The sequence below is a fragment of the Camelus ferus genome, chromosome 17 (assembly GCF_009834535.1).
Source record: "Camelus ferus isolate YT-003-E chromosome 17, BCGSAC_Cfer_1.0, whole genome shotgun sequence".
NCBI lineage: Eukaryota > Metazoa > Chordata > Mammalia > Artiodactyla > Camelidae > Camelus > Camelus ferus.
Genome location: NC_045712.1, coordinates 156,785 through 183,201, shown reverse-complemented (window position 1 = coordinate 183,201; position 26,417 = coordinate 156,785). Strand labels below are relative to the sequence as shown.

General features: G+C 47.3%; 1 protein-coding gene across 2 annotated transcripts in view; it reads left to right on the top strand.

The window, feature by feature from the left end:
* The window catches only part of LOC106730226 (ephrin type-A receptor 8-like), a 37,958-nt gene extending 18,847 nt beyond the window's left edge, over nucleotides 1–19,111 (top strand). For both annotated transcript variants that reach the window (XM_032458025.1, XM_032458024.1), the window contains one exon: nucleotides 17,231–19,111. In XM_032458025.1, the coding sequence (XP_032313916.1) occupies nucleotides 17,231–17,362 (132 nt within the window). In that variant the 3' untranslated portion in view covers nucleotides 17,363–19,111. The remainder of the gene's footprint in view (nucleotides 1–17,230) is intronic.
* Nucleotides 19,112–26,417: the final 7,306 nt, after the last annotated feature.

Genomic DNA, 26,417 nt, shown 5'->3' with positions numbered 1-26,417 from the left:
AGATGCCCAGCAGCTTGTACTAAAGACTTCTGCCCGGCTGCTGCTGACCATCCTCTACCAGACACCCCTCTGCTCACGTTTCAGAAATCGCAGAGCTAATCCCTGTGGATGTTAATTCACTCCGTGTCACTTGATGCAGTTTCAATGGGAGACACTCCTGGCTGGCCTCCACTTGCCTTCCCTCTCCAGTCATTTTCCTCCTGTCACCACTCCTGCTCGGCTCCCACCCTGCCTCACTGAGACTGGCTTCACTTTATGTTGAAAGAGCTGGTGTGAAGGTCAAGTTAAAAAAAAAGAACTTTCTAAGGTGAAAGGTGTGCAGTGTAATTGGCAATATTTCCCTTCACCACCTGGCAGATTGAGTGCAGGGGGCAGAATCTGGCTTGCAAAATAGTAACACAACATGAGAAGTCAAGAACTGGAAGTCAGTTCTCCTTCTTTCACTCTATTCCTTCCCTCCATCCCTCAGCACACTCTTACTGAATACTTTTTGCATGCCGGATATGGAGTCCCAGAGGCGAACAGACAGCCTCTCCCCGCTCTGAGGCCTGACAGTCTTAGTGAGAAACAGACCAGGCACGTGCTCACTGATTCGCACAGCTCACAACACAGGCGTGTATGTACAAAACTCGGGGCCAACACAGAGCAGTGGCCAGCTTCGTGTTCTGGGAGTGAGTCAGGGGATCAGGAAGTCTTCACCAAGGAGATCCCCTCTGCCTGAGCGTTCAAGTGTGAAAACTAGGAGAAAAAGTCACTTTTTGTGAAACTCATGAGAGGGTAAGATGGAAGAGGAAATTAAATTACTTAAGGAGGGAGATGAACATCCCCTTCCAGCAGTGTGCGCTGCAGCCAGCTTGCTCTGTCTCACCAGAGCCAACTCTGTGCCTCTGTTTCCAGCCCCGTGTTCAGTGACATCATCTTGGTAGTTTGACATCAGCCATGGGTGGAGTTTTTCAGGAGTTTTACACCCTGGAACTCGGCAAATGCTACAAATCAGGGGTATTTGTTTGTTTTCTGGAGAGCTGGTTGTTGAATGCTTATCAGGACACCCCAGCCTTCCAAAATGTGCAAGGTAACTTCAAAGAGGTTGCAGAGAAACTGGCCTGCTCCTGCTGAGCATAGACCCAGAGGAGTGGGCTGTGTCTGTGGCAGAAGGGATCAAGTTCAGAATTCAAGATCCTCATTCATGAAACACTGATTCCATGCCTGTGACTCTGGTGGGTGCTGGGAAACACACTCAGTGCCTAGCCATCCCAGCCCGACAGGCCATGGTGTGACACAGGTGCAGTCCCGCTCCGCAAGAGTAGGGGAGGGGATGGAGCTAAGAGTAGGGGAGGGGATGGAGAACGTGTAGCCCTGGAGGTGGGAGAAGCAAAGGTTTGATGGCCAGAGAGGACCCAGGGAAGCGGGGGTCTGGGGGGCCCCAGGGGATGTGGAGGCTTTGGATGGGCTGGTACTCTGTGCAGCACATCCCTGAGAACAAGGGTAAGAGGAGGCTGCTGGGGATGGGTTTCCTGAGGGTAAGTATCAAGGGTTAAACCTGGAGAATCAGGCTGAGGCTTAGAGATCTGGGGGCTGCAGTTTGGATTTGATCCTGTAGAAGTGCTGAGCAGGCGGCTTCTGAGCAGGGTGAGTGGTGGGAATGAGGTGGGGAGAACAAGGCAGATGCTGTGTTTAGACTGGACTGGAAGGGACGATGGGGAAGGGTGGGTAAGAACTCAGAGGCATGCAGACCAGTTGTGGGGCTTGGAAATGAGGAGAAGGTTTGCAATGGCCAGTGCTGGGACCTAGGGTGGTCAGGAAGGCTGCACTGCAGCAAGTCAACTGACCTAAGTCAGAATGTATCCAGACATGGCAAATGGAGAGGCTGGGGGCCTGGTGACTGGAGTTGATGGGGAGACATGGCTGAATGTGCGAGGTAATTTCACATGCGAGACTAGAGAGAGATGGTGAGTGTGCTGAAAGCAGCCTGGTGGTAGGAGGAAGGCTGGTCCTTCCTCTTCTCCCTGCAGGTGATGGTAATTACTGAAGTCTCCTGAGAGAGGGTGGCAGGCCATCTGGCCTGGTGCCTGTGGAGAATGTCAGCTCTTTGTAACCATGAATCTAATAGGAGTCCCCTGTGGAGTTCTGATCCATGGGTTAATTCTGATTGATTTGATCTGTAGACATGCTCAGAGCATAAACCAGGGCTGCCCTGTATAACTGGGCTTTATGGCATGAATAGCATTCCTGGGTTGTGCAGTGTACACCAATATAACCGTACGTAGCATGGCCTGAGTGTGACAAATGCACAAAAATATAGGTAGGGGTGTCACCAGAAGGTGTCATCCAAGGGGAGAGAAGCCAGCTTTATTTTAACTTGTAAACACATCCTCCCCTGACTCCAGCAGCTGCCGATTCAGCATTTCCACAGGAGAGGAGGCCTGTGGTGAGAGGGCTGAGTAAGGAGAGTTGGGGAGAGGGAATCTGTGCTGGATACGGAGGGAAGGGGGCCAATGAGGCCCACCACTTGTGTCTCAGAAGAAGAGGAGGGGTTTCTTGGGGATGACTTGGTAGAAAGTCACCTGCCAGCCTGACTCTCCTGGGCTCATTCAGAGTGAGGACGGACAGCATGAGGGTCACCTCAGACTGGAGCAGAGTCACAGCAGGAAGGGTTTCTAGAGCAGTAAATCAAATAGATGTCATCAATGATTATAATGAATATAGCTGGCATGGACTGAACCCTCACCGTGTACATACTTTACAAGCAACGTTTCATTAAATCCTCAAAATAGCTTGGGTAGCCCTGGGAGTTTGTGTGTGTGTGTGTGTGTGTAAACTGTGTATGTAAGGATTCAGAGGACAGCTTGCCCTGCTGCCAGGTGAGCTAATGCTAGAGCAAGAAATGAGACCTGGAGACAGTTGATCTTAGTCTGATGAGTGTGACTGTCACACTACCTGCCGTTTTCATTACTGTTCGGGAAAAGAGCAGCCATGTGCACAGGGACACTGCTCCTGGCAGAGAGCTCTGTCTAGCAGTTTGGACACCCCAAGCCTCTTGGCTGGGAATGATACTTCCTCCTAGACTTTAGGTGCCCATGTGATGGTACCACAAAGGTGTCCCACATTCCCTGGGGAGGGCACGATTTTCCCAGAGCACACTTGCCCTGTCCTCCAGCCGGGTCCCCCTGTTCTGGCTTGATCAGTCATTGTCTGCAGAAGGGCAATAATGAGGGCCAAGATATTTAGCATTGTAAATCATCTGTGCTTGCTTACATGAAGGAAATAATCAGCACTATCTAGGTATATGGTTGACTAATGACCACAAAAAGCTGTGAGAAAAGAGAAAGCTCATTGGCTCTTACCATCTAGGGATTAGGGATTGTGGACACCATGGCTATTTTTTAGATTCCGTCTCATCTGCCAACTCTGGTAGCCTGGTAATGGGTCCCGGGAGAACTCTGCTGAGAAGGAGAAACAGGGTTGTGATCAATTAGTAATGTCTGTCCTGGATGCAGGGTCAGGAGGTGGTGGAGCGCCGGCCATGGTCTCACTATCTCTGAATTAGCCATGACCAATGTTGCATAGGCTAGTCTGGAAATCGTACTTTAAAACCAAGTTTAAATTTAGTCTTTCAGAGTTTATTTGCTGGTGGAAGCTTGAATTACTAACTAACAGCTCTGCTTTCCTTTTCTCTCCCCTAAGACAGTTTGTGACTTCAAAATGCTAGGAAAAAAAAAAAAAGGCAATTATGTGCAGATCTGCGCTGCACATGCCAACAGCAAGTGCTTTAAATACCTGCTGACAGGTTGGATGTTTCATTTTCAAAAATTGAAAATTCTTCCCTTCTGATTTTATATATAATAGTTGAGGCATTTAATGCTGCTGAAGTATTTTTTTCCTCTCTTCCTCGATTTGTCAAGGAAGATAGGGAAGAGGACCTGGCAAGGAGCTGAAACTTGTAGAGAATAATTTAGCAGCTGTCTGGGAGGGCAGTGGCAGGAACTGGCTAAATGGCCCTCCTCTGACAGCCTCGAGGGCTGTGGTTCTCAAAATGGGGCCGTGCATCAGAATCACCCTCAGGCATGTTAAAACCCATGTCATGGGTCTCTCCCTACCGAGTTTCTGGTCCGGTAGGTATAGGCGGGGGTCAAAAATCCACATTTTCTAACAAGCTGCCAGGTGATGCTGTAGGCACAGTACTTTGAGAACCGCTGGCACTAAGCTGGCCTGAAGCTGGAGTGGAGTCCTAGCCGAGAGGGGTCTGGCTGCAGGTGAGGATCCAAGGTCAGCTGCAAAGACACACCCCAGTCAGAGTCCAGCCAGACCAGAATTAGGTTGCTTGAAATGACTGTCAGTCAAGGAGCTGCCTGAAAAACAACCACAACCACCAAACAGTTATTTCCTGTAAGTGTCCATTTTAAGTATCATGTTCATGCTCAATTTGTTGAAAATATTTTTTTAGGTATTAATTTGTATGAAAAGGATAAAAAATGGATGGCCATGATTTGGAGCTGTAGAGTTCAGATCAGTGGCAGATCTAAGCACCACAGACCTCAAATTCTGGCCCTCGTTACAAGAAGGGTGTCCGAAAATCAAAGCTAGGTCCCTGAGCGGAGTATAAGGAACCCAAAGTCAAAGGTCACAGGTGACGGCAGTCAGATGGTAAGCGACACAAGGCCTTGGTTTTGTGTTTGTTACTTGTCTAAGGCCCATCGACTCCCACACCCCTGGCAAGACATCCTGCTGTGTCTTGGGTCAGTACCGCCGGGCTGCACAAACCTGCTTTTCCTCCCTTTTCTCTTCCAGTACCCACCCTCACTCCCCACCCCAACCCCCAACCCCCTCCCAACCCCCAACCCCCACTCCCCACCCCACAACCCCTACTCCCAGCCCTGCACCCCCACCCCACCCCTGCTCCCCACCCTGGCTGCTCTTTTTAAGTCACCATGCAGCCCCACCTGTGTGGAGTTTACGAGCACTTTCTCACTGACCTCACTCCCTGATAGGAAGGCCCTAGAGCCCATCATTTCTTTTTGTCAAACTGAGCTGAGAAAGCCGAGGCTGGAAGGAGGCACCCTGCCCGAAGTCAAGGGTGGGGCTGGAGTAGACACCAGCTTCCTCCTCGAGCTTCTTCTGGGCCAGAGTTTGTCCCCACTGCCCTGGGAGCCACTCAGCTAAGGGGGGGGAGCAGAGCCTTCGGATGAGGACAGTGGATCAGGAGCCTTCCTCTGCAGTCGGATTTGAAAACCTCTGGGCTTGGAGAACATGAAGTCATTTCTTTGTCAGATGCAGGAAAGGAGCAATTTTTACAGAATCACCATCCTTTAAGCCACTGCTTTCCAGCGATTAATGGAGCAGATTTCTTAGAGCTGTCGCACCGCTCTGTGGTAACCATGCAGAACCCATCTCAGCCTACCCAGGGAGAGCACTTTTTAAAAAAGACTTAATTTTCTTAGAGCAGGTTTTGGTTCACGACAAAACTGAGTGGCAGGTACAGAGACTTCCCATACCCTCCTGCCCCTGCACACGTCTGGCCTCCTTCATGACCAACACCCCCAGTGTGGGCGCAGTCCACCTGTCATGACTGGTGAGCCTCCGCTGACTCGTCACCATCGCCCAGGGCCCACAGTTTACAGTCCACTCTTGATGCCGTGCATTCTGTGGGTTTGGACAAATGTGTCATGAAGCGTGTCCACCGTTAGTTTCCCATAGAGGAATTTCACTGCCCTCAAATCCTCTCAGGAGAGCACGGTTTTATTTGATAATTTTTAGAAACTATTTGATGGCTACAGGATAGCAATAAATCCTCTCCCTACAGAGGAGATCACTTCGAGCTGAAGTATTAGGAGCACAGCCCCTGGAGAGCAGTCAGCCACAAAGACCCAGCAATGACGTGGCATTTGTCACTTAGGGAAGGAGTGTAGGTGGCCTGCACGGTTCTGCATAGAACGGGCTGCGCAGAGCCATACCTGCCTCAGTTTCTTGCCTCTTTCTTCCCGCTCACAGCTACAAAGCCCACACTATATGTCAGGCCCTGGGCAGTAAGGGGCAGCTTGAATGTAAGCACTGTTCTTGAAAGAATTCGAAGCTCTAGGGATGAATTCCACCAGGTACTTCAGGGCCTCTGGCAGGTCCCTGACCCGTGTGGAATAAGCTTGCGTGGTTTAGACCCGCAGCTTGCAACCTCAGCTCAGAGCCCCCTGGGCAGTCAGGCTTCATGGGCCTGTGACCAGAGCAGTCACCCGGGGCCCGTGCTCAGCAGGGCCCACATTTAATTTAAGGCTCTGCCATCACAGTCTTGAAATTCTTACTACATTCTGAATAAGGGATCCTGTGTTTTCATCTTGCCAGGGAAATTAGGCAGCTGACCCTGCAGGCAGCTTTTAAAGATGTCTAGGTGCCCAGAATGCACCCAGATCAATGAATCAGAATTGCTGGAGGTGGGACCCAGGCCTCTGCACGTTGTAAGCTCTCCAGGGGATGGCAGTGGGCAGCCAGAGTTGGGAACCCCTGGTATAGAGCAGAAGTCCCGGCCGGGGGAGTGTGTGTCGTGGGGAAGGGCAGGTTCACCAGCAGCACTTTTATGAACTGCACAGACTGATGTGAAGACAGGGGTAATATTCTGATTCCTAAATATTCCGATCCCACCCGACTAACCAAGCAGGAACTTTTGATGAAGATGACACTTGTCTATGAGATAGTCCCACCATGTTTGCTGTTCCCTGGTGGTTGAGTCACTCTGAGAGTAACTGCCTCTGAGTGGTTAGGACCTGCATAGTTGGGGCACAGTGTCCCCACATTGTGAGCTCACATCCACATGGCACTGTCCCTGTGACACTAACTGGACACACCTACTAGGTTGTGGTGTCAGAGAGCTGGATTCCAAATATCTATACACACACATATAGACACATACATGTACATATAGACACATACATATACACACGTATGAATAGCTACATATATATGCATACTCTACACACACATACATACACACGTAGACGTGCACACCCGTATATGGCAGGTCGCTGTTCCTCGGTACTTTTCTTGAAATTTTACTTACTTGAACGATGAAAGCAATGCTTATAACAGTTTAAACAACATAAAACTAACTAAGTTAAGTTTACTAATCTACTCCCTCACTCGTATTCCCCCCATGCTAGTGTAACTATTTTTTAAAATAATTTGAGGTTGAAACTAAATTTGCTATGAATTTTTCCCATAGTGCCTTGCTGCATTCAAACACACACCCTATAAGGGTGGCGACTACAAGGTCACATGGTATCACTTGCTCTTTTCTTGTTCACTTAGCAATGTAATGTGGGCATCTTTTGCAGGCAGTATATCTCACTCATTATTAGTTCTTAGTAGCTCATGGCATTTCTGCAGGATGGCTGTCCCAGTTTTCCAGCCATCCCCCTGGTTTTGGTCATGGTGTTTGGCTATAGAAGGAGATACTGTGATAGACAGTCTTTTGTAAAAATGTAAATACTGGTACTTCTACGTCTTCTGGATAGAGCAGCCTCCAGCAGTTTATAACCCAAGAGTGGGCAAAGCGAAAGCCACACAAGTCACAGGAACTGTGACACCTCCTCTTGTATTGGCGTGCCTGCCACGTACCGTGCAGCAGGATGCAAGCCGCGGATGTGAAGGAGACGTGGTCTGACCCTAAACAGCTGTGATCGCATCCCAGTGTCACATGCACTGTATAGCTCAGGTGCGTGCTGACATCTTCCTGGTGGTGCTTCACCTCTACTCCAGCCCTAGGTTCTAGCAAGTTCCGTTGGCTCTGGAGCAGTTTTGCACACACAGCCCCTTCATGCGGCTTCCTTCCAGCCCACGCAGCAGGAAATACAGGAGACTCCCAGCTGTGTCACAGATGTTAGCTTGCTTTTCTAACGCGGCCAGGCATTTATCTGGTTGCTCACAGCTGGCTGCATCATTTTCCTCCAGGAGCTGAAAGAGAAGAAGAAAAGTTTTCCTGTGTTTCTCCTCTCAGGCCTTTGATGCATTTCCGTGACGCACTTCAAGGAGACGCTAAGCTGTTTCACGTGAAAGAACAGAAGTTACAAAACCAAGTTACACCAGAAAATAACTTTTGAAAGCACATTTAATGGGATTCGACACATTTTTCTAGGCAGCTGTGAAATAGTGTGACCAGAATTGTTCTCACTCCTGGTGGTCTCGCTGCAGGAGTGCTGAGATGCTGCGGCGCCCGTGGAGGTGGGCAGCCCGCGTCTGCTTGGAAAAGCCACCTGCTGTTCAGCTGCCGGGAACCTTCAGCTGTGGCACCCTTGGGTCTGCCCCGGCTTTCCTACAGGAAGAAGCTCTTTCCAGCAACCCCAGTCCGTGGCTGAGCACAGCGGGATGCTGGGGCCTGGGCCTGTCTGGAACGGGCGCTCTGTTCTGGAACTCCTCACTGGGTTGGGTGAGGCTGTCAGGTCTGCGCCAGCCGCATCTGGGTTGCAGTCTGGGCCTCTCCTTGTCCTCTCCTGCCTCTTCCTGTCTTTCCATGAGGTCAGGTCTGTGTCGTGATCTGGGACCCTGCCTGATCCTGCTTCTTCTCCCTTATATCCTGCACAGGGCCTGCTCACTTCCCTCCCTAACTCCTCTGTCTGCTTTCTGAGGGACTCAGTAGACACAAACACTTCCAGGGCAGTGTGGGAACAAAAACGCTAGATGTCCCATTCAGAGGACTCCAGTACCTGATACCCAAGTGTCCCCTAGCCCCGGGACAGCCTTGCCCCAGGCTCTGCTGAAAGTAAGTTACGATTCCGCCACAGTGAAACCAACCACTTCATGTCACTTGTTCAGCTGGGGCACAAGTGGAAAGCCAAAAGTGGCAAAAACAAACTCATAGTCTGAAATTCCACTTTGTGGAAGCTTTCTAAGACCTGAGGTAAAGAACGTCTTTGAGTATTCCTTCTGTGTTTGCCATGACTGATTAGAGCCAAGACATCAGAGTTACAATGAGAGAACGCTGCTTTCCTTCTGCCTCCCTAATCACCATTCCACTGGGAGCGTTTTTGTTCTTTTATTTAAAAAAAAATTATTGAAATGGAGTTGATTTACAATGTTAGTTTCAGGTGTAGAGCGAAGTGATTCACTTATACATATATGTATATAGTTTCTTTTCAGATCTTTTTCCATTATATGTTATTATAAGAAATTGAATATAGTTCCCTATGCTATACAGTAGGTCCTTGTTGTTTATTTTATATTTTATAATGTGTATCTGTTAATCTCCAACACCTAATTTATCCCTCCCACCCTTTCCCCTTTGGCAACCATAGTTTGTTTTCTCCGACCGTGAGTCTGCTTTGGGGGAGCACCATTGGTCTTGATAAGCTGCTTCCCCTGGTGGTTCCCCAGACTGAGAAGGAAGCAGGTAATAATGGCCTTTTTGCAGGAGAGCTTGGAGAGGTGTACAAGGAGTGCTTGGAACTTCTGTGCAAGAGGGAAGTCTACGTGGCCATAGAAGACACTGAAGACCAGGTACTCGGAAAAGCAGTGTCCGGACTTCCTGGCAAGGCCAGCTGTCATGGGCCAGTTCCACCATCCCAACGTCATTCGCCTGGAGGGCATGCTCACCGATAGTCGGCCGGTCATGGCCATCCCGGAGTTCGTGGAGAACTACGCTTTGGATTTGCTCTCAGGGGAAGAGCAGCTCAGGGGCATGAGTGATGCTGGTGCTGGAGGGCAGGGGAGGACGGTGGCCAGACCAGGGGAAGCATCTGTGTGAGGACAGCCTGCCGCTCAGGAACCCCTGATGAAACGTGGGCAGGTGTTGGAGATGTTAGGGAGGTGAACAGATTTGTTGCTAAAAGGAAAGAACAAAGCAGAGCATGCAGACCCCTCGGCAGGAGAAGGCACGGAGCAGGGCCTGGGTCAGTGCTTGCTGGAAGAGCAGGGATGAATGGGGGAGGATTGAGAGTGGCCCTCGGCATCCACGTGGATCACCGAGACTGAAGACTTTGAGTGGCTACGCTGTCCTGCGTGATTCACGCAGATGCCTGTGGCCATCTTGGCCTTCTCCCCGGCACAGCTGCCCTCCCAGCCTACTCTCGTCACTGGCAGCCCAGGGATAGAACAGGTTGCCCTTTTCTGATGCCTGGGCCGCCTGGCCTCTGAGGAGGCACTTCTGGGCAGCTCAGGGGAAGACTGGATCTCATGATCCACAAGTCTTTTCTGGGATTGATACCGAACTATAGCTCCCGGCCAGCCAGAGGTGGGGGTCCCTGAAGGCCTCTGGCCAGGAGATTGATAAAAGACCATTATCAGGACGTGCCCAAAGGCAGCCACAGAGGAAGCACTTTAATTTCTGTGGGGTATCCCAGAGCTACTCAGGGGCTGAGTGATGGTGAGCGTGATGCTCGTGTGCGGGAGTGGACGGTCTCTTATCATAGGCGGGGGACCAAGGTCTGCCTCACTGGGACCAGAGGCTCTGCTGGGGACTGCTGGGCATCCTGGGAGCCCAGGGTCCAGGGGACAGCATCAAAGAATGGGGCAGGGGCTTCTGAGCAAGGCTTCAGGGTAATACCGAGGAGCAGGCTGCGGCTGTCACCAGTGCCACCAAACAGTGGCTGTGGCTGCAGATCAAAGGGCCCTTCACAGAATCAGTCACTGGAACATTTATGAGGTGGCTGCCCTGGTCATGCCCTTTGCTGGGAACCAGGCCTGTAAGAGAGGAAAGGGGTGTGGCTCTAATGCTGTGGGGCAGATCACCCCAAGACTTCGGTGGCTCGGCACCACAACACTGTGTCTTGCTCGTAAGCCTGCAGCTTGGGTGGGCTCGGCGGGACAGCTCTGCTCCGTGTCTTGCCAGTAGAGGACAGCTCAAGGGCTCAGGCCTGGGATCATCTGAAGGCTCGTTCACTCACCTGCCGCCTAGTTGACGCTGGCACCCCTCCACCCGGCCTGCCAGGGCTTCCACATGGCAAACTGGGCCCCAAGAATGCATCCTGAGAATGGAAGGCAGAGGCTGTATCCATGTTGTAACCCAGCCTGAAAAGTCTCACAGCCTCCCTCAGCCCAGTGACAGGGCCACCTAGATTCAAGACGAGGAATCGTGCCCCCTGTTTTGATGGAGGGCAGCAACCTAAGGGCTTCATAAACGTAAGGCATGGGGGTTCCGTCATGCCTATCTTCGAGAATACTACCTGCCCAGAAGTCCCTGCCCCCCAGGTCTTAGTGCCCAAAGCTCCCAGCAAGCATCCACCTTGATGATACTTTTTGTCTTTGTGCATGGAGTACAAAGTATCACATAAAGAACTGAAATCTTCCTGAGGAAATCAGGGAAGGCTTCAAGGAGGAGAGAATTTCTCTGATATTGGAGAAAGATGAATTTGCCAGATGGGTCCGGAAGTGGGCTGGTAGGCTGACAGAACAACAGGACTGGGTGTTCAGAGGTCACGGTCAGCGTGGCCTGTTCAGTGTCAGTCCTTAGCTGCGTGGAGTCTCCCATGCTCGGCAGCAGAGCTCCGGGGCTGCGGTGTGGAAGGTGTCGGAGGACTTGTCCAGAAGCTGCACTGCACACACTAAAGCTACGTGGCAGCGGGGATCACACACTTAATGCCTCGTCGGGGTTGTTGAGCAGTAGTGGGTTTTGTTTGTCTGGGTGGGGGTGACCGATGTGGATTGTGGGGCCCACGTACATTGCCTGATACGGCCCCCAAGGGTACAGGTTATGCTTTGTATTTTGAGCCTGCAGCATCTGGCACAGTGAGCACTGGGCACAGTGAGCACCTGGCAAATGCGAGTTGAATGAAGAGCATACAAGACCATTCCTGGAGCAAAAGCATCTGGGCGTGCGCGGCAGGAGAGCTGGAGCGTCCTGAGTGCACGCGGTCCTTGTGGCCAGACCTGCCGTGTCAGCGCAGGCATGCACCGGGCTTTCCTGCGGACTTTCCTTCGTGAGCAGAGGCCTCGTGAAGATAGCCATCCAGATGTAATAGAAGGCCATGTAAGAAGAAACAGTCTTTTCTGGAACCAGCCTCCAGAAGCTTTCAGGAGTCATTTATTTCCTACAAGCCACCTGTCTGTGCTTCACAGAGCCACACGACATGGCATGGGGACTGTGATCAGATTCTCTCCCCAGAGCGTGCAAGAGAACAGAGAACCCAAACCCAGCACACCGCTGCCCTGCACGGGCCGACTTCTTGAGGGAGGGGAGGCAGGACAGGGGGATGGGCTGGACACCAGTATTGTTCATGATGACGTGGCCCAGGCGGTGGGGGAAAGCGGGGGGCAAGAGAGGAGCACAGGGAAGGGAAGGCTGGCAGGAAGGGGCGGCGGAGCCGGCGGCGCCTCTGCTCCCCTGCGTGGCGTGAGGGCAGACTGCCTGTGAAACTACCTTCAGCCTGACTACCAAGCCCTGGAGCCTGGCAGCATTAATTGATGTATCTGCTGCTTGATAAAATTGAAACGTGGGTCATCAGTTCAGTTCTGCAGGGTCCATCTTCTGGGAAGTAATATAATTTTAGGATCACCATTCAGAGAAGCAAAGAAAAGGGTTAGTCTTCCATCTCTGCCCTTGTTCTCTCCACCTCCCTGCACCCCCCCCCGGACGTGGTGGCTGTGAAGACTGGCCACGGCTCCAGCTCCCGGTCAGCATCTCAGAGGTCCTGGGTGTCAGGTGTCCAGTGAGCATGTCGGACAGGCCTCCTCACAGCAGCTCACTGCTGCTCTCCTGTTGCAGGACTTTGAATCCACATTTTGGAGGGACTGGAAACACCATTATCTGTGGCCACACATTCAGTAGCTTCATCATTATCCATATTTTTAAAAAGTCTGTGCCAGGGATTAGGCAGCAAATCCATAAGTAAAACTTTCCTTCTTGGGGCTCTGATTCAGGGATTCAATCTTCAGCTCTTCCGTAATCTTAGGAACAAGCCTTGAAGCCTCCCTCTGTGTCTTAAGCTGCAGCCAAGCAGCATGAAGCCCCTGTCAAGCTTCGTGGCTAAAGCTCGGCCTTACTGTCACTGCTGGTTTATTCACGGGTGGTCGTAACAAGAAGCCCCTTGGAAGTCACTGAGCAATGTCAGATGGGGGCATTTATCATTCATGGGCTGGAGCTAGAGGTCAGCAACCTAGTTGTCAGGAAGAGGACACTAGACTGGGAGTCCTGAGAGTGAGGTCCCGCTCTGGGCTCTGCTGTGAGTCACCCTGTGGCCTTGAGCAAATCCGTTAACTCAAATTTCCCATCTGTGATCTAAAGGCATTGAACTAGATGATCTTGAAAGAGATCTTTCAGGTTAAAAAACAGAAACAGAAACAAAAACTCTGAGTCATTCTCTTCAAACAAATGAAATCAGGGTTTCATTTTCTGAAGTGGGTTTGTCAGTGAAAGTTGAAATACCTAAATCCTTCCGGTCTAATAAAAGGGCCAGCAAATGGCTTCAGTGAGTTTACAGAAAAGCAGTTTCAGCAGAAAGCACTTCATGAAGGGAGGAAAGTTTAAATCACTTCACCTAGCCTGTATTTCTTCTGTGAGCTCTGTTTTAACCATGTGCTCAGCATAGAAGCAGGTCCTCTCTCAAAGTTCTAAGAAACCTGGTTTTCTTTTTCTGTCTTGTTTATCTTTGTATGTTGATGCTCATATTTCTGGAAGTTCTTGCAGGAGTTTATACCTATGAGCTGAACATACAACAGCTGAACTTGTCAGAAAATATTAGTATGTTTATACCTTTAAATTTCACCAAGATTATGAACTCAACAGGTATGATTCTGTCTTATCATGATATGTGATTTCCCTGCAAATCCTAAAGAAAATGTGCTGCAGAGCCAGCATTTTCCAGTGGCAAAGGCACTGGATAGGGATTAGAAAAGATTCAGACGAGAGTGGCCCATGGGTGGTACACGTCTCTGCCTTCTGTTTCTATGACCATGGCAGACATCATTAATCAAACATGGCTCTTCTTCCTACAAAGTTTATACACAGACTTCACACAGCATTTGAGGCAGCCATTGCCAATTGATCAAAGATTAAATGTCAGTGGAGAAGCAATTCACTGTTTGGTCTTAGATTCTTGTTATGAGTCAAAATTACACAGTGATTCAAGGCTGATCACTTAAACCTTCTGGACTTCCTTTACCTTCTGTATAAAAACAGTGCGTTATCACTGCCTTGCCTACTCCACAGGACTGTTTCTAAGCATGAAAACATATTCCATGGAGTATGACTTGCCATTTTAAAGTCAAACAAGGGGAGAAATCACTACTTGTAGATTAATTGATCCAAACTTCAGGCCAGCATCATAGGTACTACTACAATTAAGTTAGGGGTGGTTACTACAGATGTCAAACTGTTGAGCTCAGAATGCACTGTAAACTAGGCTCTCTAGGGGCTACGATCTGAGGATGTCTGCCCCACACACCCAGGAAGCCAGGAGGAACCTACAGTCCCGGCCCGAGGTGTCCTCTGTCTCTCGCCATGCATCTGGGTTACATGGGAGAGCTGACTTGTGAGATGTCAAGGCCTTGCTGATAATTCCAGCAATCGATGGTGCCGTCTTAGTGTTCACAGGGCGCTAAGCTAAGCCTTCACAGGTATTGTCTCATTGAACCTTGAATCCAGAACCTTAGGAAGAATGGGCACTGTGTTCTTATTTTCCAGATGTGGGAATAATTTGCCCAGAGACACACAGCCAGTGAGAGACAGAGCCTGTCTCCAGCCCCAGGCTATCTGGCTCCAAAGCCTGGACTTTTAACCACTTCTTGTCCTTTGTGGACCCCAGAAACTATAAGGATGACTGATCTAAACATTAAAACAAATCAGAAAATGAAGCAGCTCAAGGATGTCTTTGATGACTTTAAATAAAAACATAGACACAAATCTGCAAATATCAACCCTGCTATTCTCGAAGCTGTTTCCAGCTACCACCAGTGCCCTCCCCAACATCTATCTACAAGTGGGCTTCTTTAGGGAGACATTCATTTTAACCACATTGTCATTCTCACTTACAGAGGGAAGGTAACAAACTGAATTGAAAAATATGACCCATGTGACTTGTGTCTGAAATCCATTTCCAAATACATGGAAGTTGCGTGACAACCTTCTGGGGAAGCAGACCCCAGAGACCTACTTAGAGGAGTGATGTGCTGGGGAAAGCCAGACGAGCTTCTGGAGATGTTGAGCGAGGTTCATTAGTGAGAAATGTTTGCATCACTCACGGCACCCCCAGCTCTGGCAGATGGGCACCGTGTGCTGAAACCAGTCAGTTTCCAAAAATCAGCACTACACCTTCTTTTGGAGTTGGTTACAGGCAAAGATTGCAGAGAGTGCATTCTGGGCAGGCTGGGAGGTGGTCGAGGTTGGAGTGAGGAACAGCCTGTCTTGCCTACTCCACAGGGCTGGTTTTAAGGATGCGTGCGTGAAACTCAGTGTGTTAGAGGGTCCAGTCCTCTGGTCGGGGCTGGGGGTCAGGAAGGAGTGGAGGGGATGTCAGTTTGTGCCACTCCTCCAACTGACCGTGGGTCATAACCAACCCCCAGGCTTGTGATCTTGCACGAGGAGCAGAGGTCTTGAACAATTCACACTATCATTGTTAGACTTTTTGATTGTTGGTTTTTCCCTAATAGTGCATTTTTATAACAGCTCTTTTCTTTTCCCTTACTTACCTTTGCATAGAAAATACTTTTGCAAGAGCGCATGCTTCAATGCTATGCCCCGTCCATCCCAGTGAGATAGTGCCCTGAGGGCGTTGTGGACAGTCTCATTGACAGTAGGCGCTCCTTAAATGGGAGCTGCTCACTCTGCTTATGCTTCCTGCATGTCACACGAGGACACTGGGACAGAGGGAGGGACTGCCTGGCCAGGGTCTGTGTTCAGCGGTGACTAGACTAGCCCCAGGGTGCCCCACCTCCCCCCAGTCAGATCATCTCAGTGCCTGGGCCATGCTGTACCTCAGAATACAGCTCCCAGCCCTCCGGGGAGCAGCTGTGGCTGGCCTAGATGGGAAAATGTGTTCCTGGCAGCATGGCCCAGGGTCCACTAATGTAACCAGTGTGTGCAGAGCCCAGACTCGGGCTCGGGGTGGGGCAGGAGGAAGGCACAGATTTGTTCACAGAAGAGCCTACCATCTAAGCACGGAGGAGGGAGGGCAGCCAGGTAAGAAGCTGTGATTGGTGAGAAGGCAGGGCTACAGGTTGGCAGGAGGTGGGCAGCAGCAGCTCCCATCTGCTGGGAGGGGCCCCGGGCCCCACACAGGTGGCTTTGCACCCCTCCTACCACCAAGCCTTGCGAGGCGGGTGTGGTTATCCCAGTGTTAAGAAAGACATCTGAACACTTAAATTCTGGAGACAGTAAGAGACGTAGCAGTTACTCATCCAGCACATGTTTACTGAGCTTTTCTGTCTGCATTAATGTCCTCAGCACCGGAAATGCTCTGGTGACGACAGGAGAGCATTCTTGTCTTTTCTTGTCTCAAAGAGCTTAGAATGAAGCCTCAGACACACACACACACATATACACACACACACACACGCACCTAAAATTTTTGATATGTGCTAAGGAGGGAAATAAAAGCATGCACGGAAAGATAGTGGTTAAGAAAGTGCTAATTATGTTTAGGGGAGGGGACCAGCCTTAGAGACATCCTCTTTGAGGAAGTAACATTTAAGTGGAGATCTGAGGCAAGTAGGTGTTGACTGTGGGGGAGAGACGGGGTAAAGTCACATGTAAGGGCCCTGAGGCAGGAAGGCTTGGCTTCGGAAAGGAGTGAAAGATCACCAGTCACTGTGATTTTAGCGCAGAAGTGAGGGACAAAGTGGTGGTAAGGTGAGGCAGAGGCTGATCCCATGGGGCCCCGTGGGCCACGCTGAGGAGTTTGGAGCTTTTCCTTAATGCAGCAGGAAGGGCCACAAACCAGCAGGTGGCATGACCAGATTTGTCTTACAAAGGTAGCTTTAGCTGCTGGTAGAGGATGGATTTGATGGGGAGAGGGCGAGGGCAGGTGGGGGAGTCTGTTACAGGTGGTGGATGATGATGACTTGGTTGGAATGGTGGCAGTGGAGATGGAGAGGAGTGGATGGGTTTGAGATGAGATTTGGAGACTTAACCTACAAAGCTTGACACAGAGAAGAGAGCTGAGCATCCAAGGGGAGGGATGAGGATGGAGTGGGGAGGGGGAGGGGGGAGCAGCTTAGCCTGGCACTGATGGAGGGACAAGAAGTGGGACCATGGCACGTCAGTTTCTGTTTAACCCCTGAAGCCCATCTTGACCTGGATGCTGTTGGTGTCTTATTACAGCAAAATGATGGACAGTTCACGGTGATCCAGCTGGTGGGCATGCTCAGGGGCATCGCCGCGGGCATGAAGTACCTGGCCGAGATGAACTATGTGCCCCGGGACCTGGCTGCGTGGAACACTCATCACCAGTAACCTGGTGTGCAAGGTGTCCGGCCTTTCCTGCTACCTCAGGGACGACACCTCAGACCCCACCTACACCAGCTCCTTGGTGAGCCCTTCTGGGTCTTCTCGGGTCAAAGCACGGCCTGAGTGACAGGTGGCTGCACACGGCAGGACATACTGGGAGGGTCTGGGACCTGAATGCACCTGTCCAAGCTGGGGAGCCAGGTGCTGGCTGGGCCATTCATCCAGGAGAAACAGCGGGAGCTGGCTGTCCAGGTAAGCATTTGGGCACTGGCTGCGGCGTGGGGGCCAGGGTCTCCCCTGAAGCCATGCTGCTCCCTGGCCAATGCAAGAGGATGTTTTGGAACATGATTTGGGGGAATTCAAACGTCTGGACAGTGGCATCAGAGACCTCCGCCAGCCGGGAGCGGCTCCGGCGGGGCTGAGCACTGGGGCGCCAGGCGGACTCCCGGCCCCTTCCTCCCCGCCACCCCGCCAGCAGGCAGCTGTGAGCGCCGCCTCTCAGGTCTGTGATGCTCGCTCGGCCCAACCCCCGCCACAGCCCCGCAGTGCTAGTCGTCTGTTCACACCATTCGATTCAGAACGTTCACAGGCCCAAAAGAGCTCTGATTCCCTGTCCAATTCCCCCTCCCGGACTCTCCGGCTCAGAGGCTGCACGATCCAGCTCATGACTGAGCCTAGGAAGCAGTCCTGACTCCTCTCTGTGCCTCTCTTTCCATGTCCAGTCCCTCAGCAGCTCCTGTTGGTTTCTATAAACTCTGTCCTTTTCTTTCCATGTCTACTGTGCCCCCACCTGATTCCAAAGCATCATTCTCTGTCACCTGGGCTGTTTACTGTGGCTTCGTATTTAGTCTCCCTGCTCTCCTTTTGTCTTCTGAAGGCCATTTCCAACAGTGGCCAAAGTGACTGGTCTTCCTACCCACATCCCTGCCACCTATATTCCTTCAGCTTGCAGAGATGATAAATGATTATTACAAAAAACACAGCAATACAGAGAAGAGGAAAGGAGTAACTCAGAAACTACTGTTGCCCTGAAGCAGGGTGTGGTACACATTCCCTAAAAGGCCATAGAGTAAAAATTTTAGGCTTTGCTGCCTAAGAGGCCAAAGGAGGCTATGATGTAGATGATTACAGAACCAGTTAAAATGTAACCCTTTAAAAAATGTGTGAACACCATTCTTAGCCCGTGGGCTGTAGAAAACCAGAGGACCCCACCAGGTTTGGTACCCAGGCCGTGGTTTACCGATCCCTGCATTAAAGCATCAATTTCAGGAGTTAGATGTGGCGGCTTTCAGAGTCTTCTCCTCATTCAAAAAATTGGAAAATATTTACTTTATAAAAATGGGATCATACTGTGCCTATTACTCGGTGTCTTGTGTGTTTCTGGGGCATCCTTCCTCCAGGTTGCTGCTCTGAAATTTGTAAACCTGCACACTCCACCAGGGAGCTGTGGTGCCTGTCTTCCAGCAGCTCACCAGCAATGGGAGGAATCAATATTTAAAGATTTGCTAATCCAAAGATGAATACTGATAACTCATTTTGTTTTAATTTGTATTTTCAACTGACTGCCAGAGATAGTACCATCTTTTTACACAGTTCCTGGGATTCATGTTTCCTTTTTGGTTAATTATCTGTACATGTCTTTATTTTTCTATTGGGTTATTTTCTGCTTTCTTAGAAATTGATAAGAATTATTTCTGTATTAGAGATGTTAACTGTTTGCCTCCCTTATTTGATGCAATGTGTTCTTCCACTTTTTTGGTGCAAAAAATAAAATTCTTTTTTTGGATTCAAAAGAATACAGTTGTGTTTTTGATATTGTTTATGCTATCCTCTGGCTTGCAAAAGTGGTTAATATTCATTTAGTCAAAAGTATGTATCTTGTCCTCTACTTACTGGATTTTCTGGTATATTTTAAAGTTCTCTTCACTCCAGGGTTATAAAATGCTTTTCAAAATTTCCTGTACTATTTTTGGGAGGGTTTTGTTCTATATCTAAATAATTAGTACACCTGAAATTTACTTTGTTTTCCCAAGTTTTTATTTTGAAAACTTTCTGAAGCATTTTGCAAAAGACCACATAGATTCTAGAATCAATACCTTGCCATGTTTGCTTTTTCATGTCAATATCCATTTAATCCACCCCTCTGTCCATCGCTGCATCCTATTTTGTGGATGCATTTCCAGATAAGTTACAGACATTAGTACATATCAGCCCTGAACCCTCCAGCATACATGTCTTTAATGTGAGTTAAATATTTGTTTATAATTCTTTCCTTGTTTAAGGTAAAATGTGCCTATCGAGAAGGTTTCTCTGGATAAGGGGCTCCCTGGAGAGAAACCCAGCCCTCTCTGTTCTGGGCTAGGACCTGTGAGCCCTGTGAGGGCAGGGCCCATGTCTGTTTGTTCATCAATGTATATCAGGGTTACAAGCTAAAAGGCATAGGAACTGGAAAAAAAAAAGTGAATGAAGTTTTTGGGTGGGAAAAAGCTAACAGTTGGCAGCAGAAGCAGTAGGGAGGGATTGAGACTGGCCAGCTAAAGGCTGTTATCTCCCACCTGGCAGCATCCTGATTTTTCTAGAAAAGTCAGATAAGTGGATTGTTATAGGAAGCCTCCAGTTGGATTCTTTGTGGCTAATGAAAGTTTTAAAAATACGGTACTAGGATATGCAAATGCTCCATCCAGCTCCCAAATCACCTCTACTTATGCTCAGCGTCAGGTGCAGGGTAGACACAAACAGCAACAGAACTGCGCAGGCAAGCCAGCCTTGTGTGCCGGGCGCTATTTTAGACACTTGACATGTATTCACTCATTTAGTCATCACAACCACCTTGGGAGATAGGTGTTCTCACTACCCCTCATTTTCTGTACCAGGGCAGTGAACCGCCACGATGTTAGGTCACTCACCCAGAGCCACTCAGATAGCAAGCCGTGGAGCCAGGATCAGGTTCAGGCAGTCTGGATCCAGAATCGGTGCTTGTAAATGTTGTGCTGTAGTTCCCAAAAAACAAAGGCACCGGCCTTCACAGGCAGACACAGTGTGTGCAGGATAGGAGTGAGGTTGACTTCATCTGACCAGTTTCCAGGTGAGATAAATACCACCCTGAGCAGTGAGGACGGACACCCCCTCTTGCCTTACTTCTGCTGCCATGTTTCTGAGGTCTGGGGTGACTACTGTCCTACTCAGCTTGGCGTCCTGTCCCTTTTAGCATATGTCTTGGATTTTTCAACTTTTACACAAAGTTTTAGAATTTTATTAGAAAGTTTTTAAATGGGATTTTTATAGTTTTTAATAAAACCTTTGTGATCAAAATTTTAAAAAAATATAACTTATTTTTAGCATTCCCTTATACTTCTCAAGAGGTATCTTCATTTGAATAGCTTTTTATGATCACCCTCCCAGTGCCCAGCAGAGTGCCTGGCACCTGGCAGACAGTCACTGAACTTATCCAAAAAGTGTTCATTACAATACAGATATTTGTTGATTTTATTGGAATAGCGATGCATTAAGATGAAGATAATGTCCAAGGAGTTAACTTTAGTACCATGCTGTTCAGTCTTTGATCGGAGTGTTGCTGGCTTGGGGTTTTAATTTTTTTTAGGAAAAGGAACACAATACATTGTAAAAAAAACAAAAACAAAAACTTTTCCCCAAGGTATTCTTTTTTAAGACTCTCACAGCATTACTGTTAAATTTTTATTTTGAAATATGCATACAGAAAATTATTTTTTTAAATAGTTCATTGAGATAAAAATAACATCACCATTACTCTTTTAATATTATGCAGGAAGACAGCCAAAGGGACTGCCTATCCCCATGTAGTGTGTACAAAAAACAGTTTCTGTGGATATTTTTCTATGTGTAAAATGATATGGGCTTTTATAAATATTGTTTCTAACAGCTCTATATTTGTAAATTAATTTGTAATATGAACTGGGACTTTTCTTCCCAAGAAAGCACACTGCATGCTGGAAATCACATGAAATAAACTTCAAGTAGGATGACCTTTGGCCACCTTTAGGCATTACAAAGAAAAAAAAGTGCACAAATCTTCTGACTGTCCTTTTTGATTGGACTCCTGCATTCTGTTGATTTCTTATTTTGTGGTTGACTTTATTCCTTTGATAACTATGTAAGTTTAAAAAGCTAAAGCTCTAATCTGTTCTTAGAAACAATGAACAGTACATATATGTAAGTTTTAAAATGGTTTTCTCTCTCAGTGAGTTGCTCTTCCTAGGAAAAACTTTGTTTACTACCCCCCCCCCAAAAGTGCACAAATCTGAAGTGGACACTGCAGAGTTTTAATGAATGCACCCAACTGTGCAACCCCAAATCCTGTCAAGGTCCAGAACATTATCCTCAGGCCAGGAAGCTCTCTCATGTCCCTCCCCCACCCCACACCAAGGCACCCACTGTTGTGAATTTTTTCAACCATAGGTTTGTTTTGCCTGTTCTAGAACTCGACGTAAGTCGAATCAGGATGCTCTTCATGTCTGCCTGCTTTCCCTTAGTGGTCTCTGTGTGAGATTCAGTCAGCACTGTGCGTGGACGGAGTTTGTTCTTATTTACTGCAGCATTCCATCATTTGCTTCTCCATTCTCTTGTTGATAGACACCAGGGCTATTCTTAAATATGTCTTTGAATGTGGCAGGACATATAGTCTTACCCTGTTTTCATACAGGTGAATAGATAATTATGCCATCATTTATAAAAGATAGTTTCCATATTTTATTGGACTACATGTCATCCTTGTCGTATGTTAAGTTCCTTAGATCAACTTTGATTCTCAATTCTGCTCCATTGATCTATTTCTTCTTATGCCCAACCATATTATTCTGATTATAAGTTTATCAGAAGTTTTACTAGCTGTATTGCTCTGGTTGTAATAATTTTAGCAAGAGTTTTATTCTTTAGGTAAAGTAAGTTATTCATCATTTAAAAAAAATTTCTTGGCTCTTTTCAAATATCTTTTCTTTCAAGAGCAATTTAAGATCGCTTTGTCCAGTTCCAAAACGCACACACATGTATACACTCACATATGGATTTTGCATAGAACTTATTCTACATTTGGAATGATCAACCTTTTAATGACCCCGAGTCACCTAAATAATAATGTGAACCAAAGACACAGTATGTATGTGCTTTCCATTGGAAGTTTCTTAGGTGGAAGTTTCCCCACAGCATTTTCCTGCACGCGTTATTTAGATCATTGGTTGTGGTTTTGTAAATGTTTCTTCTGAATGATAAAGCTTATAAACTCCTCAGCCTAACAGCTTTTGGGATCCTTCACATCTTACCATATTATTCTTCACGCTTTGCCTTTTGTTCAAAATAGAGAAAATGATCATGTGTGTTGACTAAACAATGTATGTTTCTAAAAACACAGTTTATTCACATGAAAAATATTTATTGATCACCTACGAGTACCAATCCTGGACCACAAGCTATAGAGGCACAATGAGGATTGAAAAGAGACAGCATTACTGTTCCTACATTGCTCACAATTGAATAAGGAAAGGGAAGGTGAATCAGACACATACACAAATAAGGGCATAATTGCCGGTTGAGATAAGAGCCCTTGTGTTCTATGAGAGCATGAATAAAACAATAAATAAGAAAAGTAATCTGACTCTATCTAGGGGAATTAAGGAAGGCATCCAGAGGAGGAGATAGTGCTCCAGCAGAGATTTGAAGAATAAGTCATCCAAGTAAATGGGGCAGATTAGAGCACTGAGAAACATAGCAGCACATACAAAGGCCCTGAGGCCAGAGGGAAGATGAAATTTTAGAGGAGCTGAGAGAAGACCTCAATGCTTGGCATTTGGATAAAGAAGGGGAAAGGGACCTAGGATATCAGCAGCAGTTACATCATGCAGAGCCTTCTGGACACTTGTGATGGAATTTACAGCCTTAGACCAAGAGGGGTCACTCAAGGGCTCTGTATGTATGTGTGTGTGCACATCATCCAAAAGTGAAGGATTTGCACTTTAGAAAAATAACCTGGTTTTTCTCTGGCTTTCCCTTTCCAATCTCTTCCCTTCCTTCTTTACAAACAAGACAAAAAAACTTTCTTGGCTTTCTTCCTTCTTTCTTTCACCAAAAAGCCATCTGGCAGGCCTAATCAAAGTAGACATCCTGAGTTAGGGAGGCAAGCCCTAGGAGGCACTGAGACCCACGTGGGAGGGGATGGAAACCCAGCCAACTTGGGAGATTAGCTATACACAGGGATACTGAGAAACATATTGGGGAAATGGGAGCTTTTGGAAAAGGAGGTTCGAATATGGAAAGCATGAAAGCTAGAATGAATTACATGGTGTTGAATTGGAATTGGAGCTATCAGTGTGAACTTGTGGTTTTCAATATATAAAGAGATAAAGAAATAAATATGAGGGGAGAATGCCTCAAGCAGTGGCACCTGTGTAGCAAAGAGGTCACCTGGCACTCATCTTGGATTCTATATTCTCTTCTATACTAAAGGCAACCAGGGCTCAGTAGAGAAATGACCCCTTCCAGAGCTTGGGCAGGGGAAGTATGAGATGAGTTAGTATATATTTTTGTGCCAGAAAGTAAGAAAGTTTGCAAAGAATGATGGGAATCTGTCAGAAGAACACAATACCCAGCTTGAAGGGCTCCCCAAGGGCCAAATATGAGATAATCTGAGCCTCAAAATATATAATGATTGTAACAGATTATAAACTTTGAATAAGGAATGATGGAGTCCACACTGATATGAATATAAATGAACTAAAGAAATAAAGAAAAGATAAAGCTTTCCCTGAATAGCGTAAAGAATGATGTTATTAAAATATCACTATTTGGCAACCATCGGATTAATAGTTAAGAAACATCAGTGGATGCTAGTACTTGGGGTGAAACTGAGGCGAGAAATGGGGTTTTACATAGCCTCAAGAGTATTTCCTCCCAAAACATTTATTACAGAAAAGGAGACAGTAACCTTACAGAGATGTCTGGTCACACCATCTGAATCAATGATGAGTGTTCACACCACCAATGACAGGGTAAGTAGACATCGTGTGCCCCTTGAGAGGACACAGTGAAAGAACATGGCATTTGAGATACAGTGTTCAAAATGTGTAACTTAGGACTTACCATGAAGAAACATCAGAATAACTGAAATTGAGATACACTCTATTAAATGCCTAACCTATGGTCTTAACATTTCAAGGTCATGGACATTAAGGAGACTGGCAACTGCTCCAGACTGAAGGGCATTAGAGAGGCATGAAAACTGGGTGATACATGTGATCCCTAAAAAGGCGTTTCTGTGATGATTGTTAGAAGTTGGAACGCGGTGTCTGGCTGAGGAGTGTACAGGCAGTCTTTGTAGTATTCTTGAAACTTTTCTAGAGGTTGAAATGTCTCAAAATATTTTTAAAAAACCTTTCCCCTGGCTGACATGTGGAGAATGGATGGGAGCAGCAACAGTAGAAGCAAGTTGTGTCAGGAAGCCACGGGGCAGTGCAGGTGAATGAAGCTCAGAGGGACCCGGGAGAAACATGGAAAACACTTAATAGTGGGTGATGCTTAGGGGTGAGGGTGACAGAGGGCCAAGGATGACACCTGTATCTGGCCTGTGTCTCTGGGCAGATGATGGTGCCATTCTCTGAAAAGGGGGATGCTGGAAAGGAACTGATTGGAAGAATAGAGAGGTTGGGAGTAAATTGTGGGTTTTGTTTAAAGCAGTGTTTCTCAAATTTTGGTGGGTATCAGATTTACCAGGAGAGCTAAAAAGGAACCCAGGGGCACAGACTCACTGAAGTAGAATATGGTCTGGGCCTTTGCCTTCTTGCCAAGATTTCCCAGGTGATTCTGATAACAAAACTTCTGATGAAGACACTTGCTTAGAATATTTTGATGTTTATGTGCTGGTAGGATACCCAAGAAGAGCTGCTGAATAGGCAGCTGGACACACGGGTTTGGAGCGTGGAGAAGAAGTCCAAATGAAGACGTATATTTAGGAGTCTTTACATTGATGAATCAGAATGGGGTGGGGGTGGTAAATGTACTTGACTTGGAAGAGGATAGAGTGAAAAAGGGCATCATTCTGAGCATGAAGAAGCCAAACACTGATCAATACAAATGTATATAAAGTAGGAGGCATGGATGCCTGGCTGTCCCTTCCCTCCAGAGAGGCAATTACTAAGAATTTGATGTAACTCCTACCCCCTCATTTTGCAGAGCAGGGATCCGAGGCCTAGAGAGGTCAAATGAGTCACTCTGTCACATAGCTTGTGAGTGCAGCTTTGGCCCTTCTGTCCAGGCATCCAGACTCTAAGTCCAGCGCTCAGGACATCTTGGCTCCCTCTCCGGCCCCACAGTGTGCCTGACTCCCTCCCCAACATGGGTCATTTGTGATGTCCCAGAAAGCTTATTTCTCTGTCTTTTCTCCCCTTTTCCTCCCAAAGACCCAGCAAAGGGTTGTATTTAGAGTCCAAGTCAGCTGTCATCTTTCTCAGTTGGCTCTGCTGGCCTTGGGTTGATGTACATGGAAACCAGGCCATATTGTACCCACCTCCACCCCATCTTTAGACAGTGGTGGGCAGGCTATTAACTTTAACTTTCATTTATCTATTGATTTTCTTCAGCTCTACTTCTTTACATTTTTTATGGTTACTCTAGAATATATATATATATATATATATATATATATATATATATATATATATATATATAAACACATATATAATGTATTATATATGCGTGTATAATATTATATATGTATAACATATTATATACGTACGTCATATACATGTATATATGTAGGTGTTTTGTTTTTCAATTTTTCACAGTCTACTTAGGGTTAATATTGTAACACTTTATGTAGAACACGGAACAACATAATCAAAACATACAGGTCCATTTACCACCCCCATCCCCGCTGCCCTTTATGTTATAATATTCATATGTCCCACATGACAATCTTACACTTTTTCCTGTAAGCATTCATATATATTTTAAAGATAGTAAGAGGAAAATATTTTATACTTACAATAGTTACTGTTTCTCCTGCTCTTCCTTCATTCTTTAAGATCCAAGGATT